Genomic DNA, 3392 nt, shown 5'->3' on the forward strand with positions numbered 1-3392 from the left:
GAAGCACATACACAGGGGTTTAAAAAAATTGCCACTATAACAGGGACATTAGAAACCCGATTTTCAAGAATCTTCGCCAAGTAAACTTCGTTACGAGTTCATGTGAATAACAAGAAAGACAGAATTTAAAGAATCCTCAGTGTTTGACACTTTAATTGTAAGAACAAGTAGGGGTGTTCATGGTTTGGTTAAAAACCAAATCTAACCACCAACCAAATCAAACCAATTAAAAAAACCGACATTTGGTTAGGTTTGGTTCGGTTTGATTTTAAATTTTTGAAACCGATACTTATGTGGTTTGGTTTTGGTTTTACTCTAAAATAACCAAACCAAACCGACAAAAATTATATATATATATATATATATATATGTATATATATGATTACACACACATACATATGCATATATAAATTATTTATATATTATTCATAAATAAAATATAAATATTTTTTATATATTAAATTTTAATCATGAATTTAACTTTAGTCATAGCACTTTTAGTCATATGTCTCCATCTAGTTGTTGTATGTTATGAGATTCTATATGATTTTCGCATTTTGAATGGCAAATGATACTAATTGTCTATGGGAATTCATAGGTAAGTTTTATTAGACTATCGATAATCACTAGTTTTGAACTTTCTTTTTGGTCCCTATTGAGCAAAAAATTTATGCGTTTACCTTTTAGGGGGGTTATCATCTCATTCTCTTATATGTAGTTTCTAAATACTTTTGTAGAAGCGTTCTTATAGTGTTGTTCATGGCTTTGCCTAAGTATAACACTAAATTGACATCTTAGTTTCAAGGTTAAGGAACAACACTCGGTTGACATTTCATATGTTGGATTGGATTTTTTTAAGAAAAATTTCAACTTTTATTATTAACTAAAGTTATAAACCGAACCAAACTAAACTGACGGTTAATTTTTTTATATTGATTTGGTTTGATTTTAGAAATTTAAAAACCGACTAAATTGATTTGGTTATATTTTTGACCAATAACCGATTCATGAACACCCCTAAGAACAAGAAGGCAATACTTTCCCTTTTTCTTTTTCCAGTTCCACCTTCACTACTCTAAAAAGGTATATATAATCAGTTTTCAGCAAAATAAATAGATGAAGGGCCTAAAACCGGGTTCAAACCGGTGACCTCTTGATTTGCAATCAAATGCTCCACCACTAAGCTATGGACCCATATTGTTGTAAACCTACTGAGGTAATAAAATAATTTATTTAAGAACCACTATAATGAAGTTATTTTCTTAATGAGTATGTCCAATTTGTTTTTCTTCTTACAAATCAGAGAATTTAATCCACATCAATAAAGTAGAAGTTTAAATAGCTAATCAACTGAACTGTCTGAAAGTGTCAAATAAAAAGTACCTCAAGGAAACATTTATAAAAAGAGAGCCTCAGGTAGTTATCACCTTTTCCAAAGTTTCTGTGCGCAGTAGGAACTGAAATATTATATTACTTAATGTTATTAGCAAAGCCATGTGGAGTAGGGACCCATAGCCCATAACAACAGCTGAACTTCGGTGGCACCACATGCAAGCATGCTAATATAAATATAACACCTTTCCAGTACTGCAAACTCCACAACAAAGTTCCAATTCAATCACAAACCATTAATATTCACTCAATCTCCACATCCACTTCACTTACTAGTCCTATCAGAACACCTTCTTAATTTACTTTCATTATCTAAAAGTGTTCATATCATGGGTATTCGTTTGCTATCTATGGTTTCTGGTGTCAAGCAATTCCACAAATTGCATTCTGTTGTTACTCGTAATCAAATATCAGATGTGCCGAAAGGACATTTAGCAGTTTACGTGGGAGAAACTGATAAAAAGAAGCGATACGTGGTTCCAATTGCATACTTGAATCACACTTCGTTCCAAGAATTGCTTAAGAAAGCAGAAGAAGAGTTCGGATTTCAACATCCAACGGGTGGTCTCACAATACCCTGCAACGAAGATGCATTTTTTCATGTCACTTCTCGATTGAACACTTGTTTGTGATATGCAGCAGGATTATTCTATAGACTAGATTAGCTAGAGCTTATTTATAGAATTTTGAAGCTTCTCTTCGATTTCAATTTTTTTTTCCTCTTGCCAAGCAAGAGCTGTAAACTTAATTATAGACAATGCCTTGCAATCAAATTTTTAATTGATTCGTCTTGGATGGAAATTAAAATGGAATGCCAAATTTGTTTAACAGTACTATTGGACTAGCTGCTCTTTTAACATAATGGTATCCAGTACCTTCCACCTTATATCGATCAAGCCACATAATCCTGTACGTTCATGGTAATATCAAGAGTGAAATAACTTCAAATCATTTGGTTTAAATGTCCCATTTATTACTCTAAGTTAGATTATGCCTTTGGCCAAGATACATACTCCCTCCGTTCGCATTTGCTTATCACTAATTTTCTAATGAAAATTTTATTTTTACTTGTTATTTTTGACATATCAAGAGAAGATAACTTTTTTTTTCTTATTTTACCCTTAATATTAATTGTTTTTTTTTTCAAATTAATTTTAAGTAAGCATCATTTGTCATATTATTAATTTTTTTTTTGGATAGGTACGTTAATTCAAATATATTAAAATATAACAAGTAAAATTAAATGGAGGAAGTATTCGTGAAATGAATGTGAGAGATAAATTACGAATCTCATCTCTATGAGTAGATCTCCTCGGAGTGTCAGCTGGAACCTCCATAGTAAGACATACATGTGAGTATAATGGAAACTCTGGACATGTAGGCTGTAGCTACAGATAAAAGGAAAAAAATCTTCAAAATAGCAGCTATAGAGTTTTAATTGTAACTTTTATAACAACAGTTTCATAATTACGAAAAATAACAAATTATATTTTGTATTTAAGTAAACTGTTGCTATATAAATACTTATACAACAAAATTTACTGCCCTTGTTTTACTCAAATTAGTTGAGTTAAATAAGGAATAATTATTCATATAATTAAATTCCTATAAATTACTCTTATTTAAATTAATAGATTCATTTTTCAAATCAAACTCAAATATGAAGATTATTTACTGCCCTTGTTTTACTCAAATGAGTTGAGTTAAATAAGGAATAATTATTCATATAATTAAATTCCTATAAATTACTCTCATTTAAATTAATAGATTCATTTTTCAAATCAAACTCAAATATGAAGATTATTATTTCCATGATCTTTAAAATTTCAAAATATCATTCGCTTATATCTCTAACTATTTTTTCTTGTTGGTTTTTTCATTTTTTTTTATTTAATTTTTTTTTCTTTTCCATTTTTTTCACTTTATTTTCTTTCTTCTGCTTCTCTTTTTTTTCCTTTTTTCGTTTTTTTTTGTTTTCTTTTTTTTTTTCCCTTTCTCAT

General features: G+C 29.5%; 1 protein-coding gene across 1 annotated transcript; it reads left to right on the forward strand.

Annotated features, from left to right (window-relative positions):
• Nucleotides 1-1619: 1619 nt before the first annotated feature.
• Nucleotides 1620-2155, forward strand: LOC107880021 (auxin-responsive protein SAUR21-like). The gene has a single exon (XM_016726944.2). The coding sequence runs from the start codon at nt 1722-1724 to the stop codon at nt 2022-2024; it is 303 nt and encodes a 100-aa protein (XP_016582430.2). The 5' UTR covers nt 1620-1721; the 3' UTR covers nt 2025-2155.
• Nucleotides 2156-3392: the final 1237 nt, after the last annotated feature.

The sequence above is a fragment of the Capsicum annuum genome, chromosome 8 (assembly GCF_002878395.1).
Source record: "Capsicum annuum cultivar UCD-10X-F1 chromosome 8, UCD10Xv1.1, whole genome shotgun sequence".
In the NCBI taxonomy this organism is placed as follows: Eukaryota; Viridiplantae; Streptophyta; class Magnoliopsida; order Solanales; family Solanaceae; genus Capsicum; species Capsicum annuum.

Excerpts from the sequence above, each read along its gene's own strand:
- LOC107880021 (XM_016726944.2), top strand. The coding sequence starts at position 1,722 with ATGGGTATTCGTTTGCTATCTATGGTTTCTGGTGTCAAGCAATTCCAC.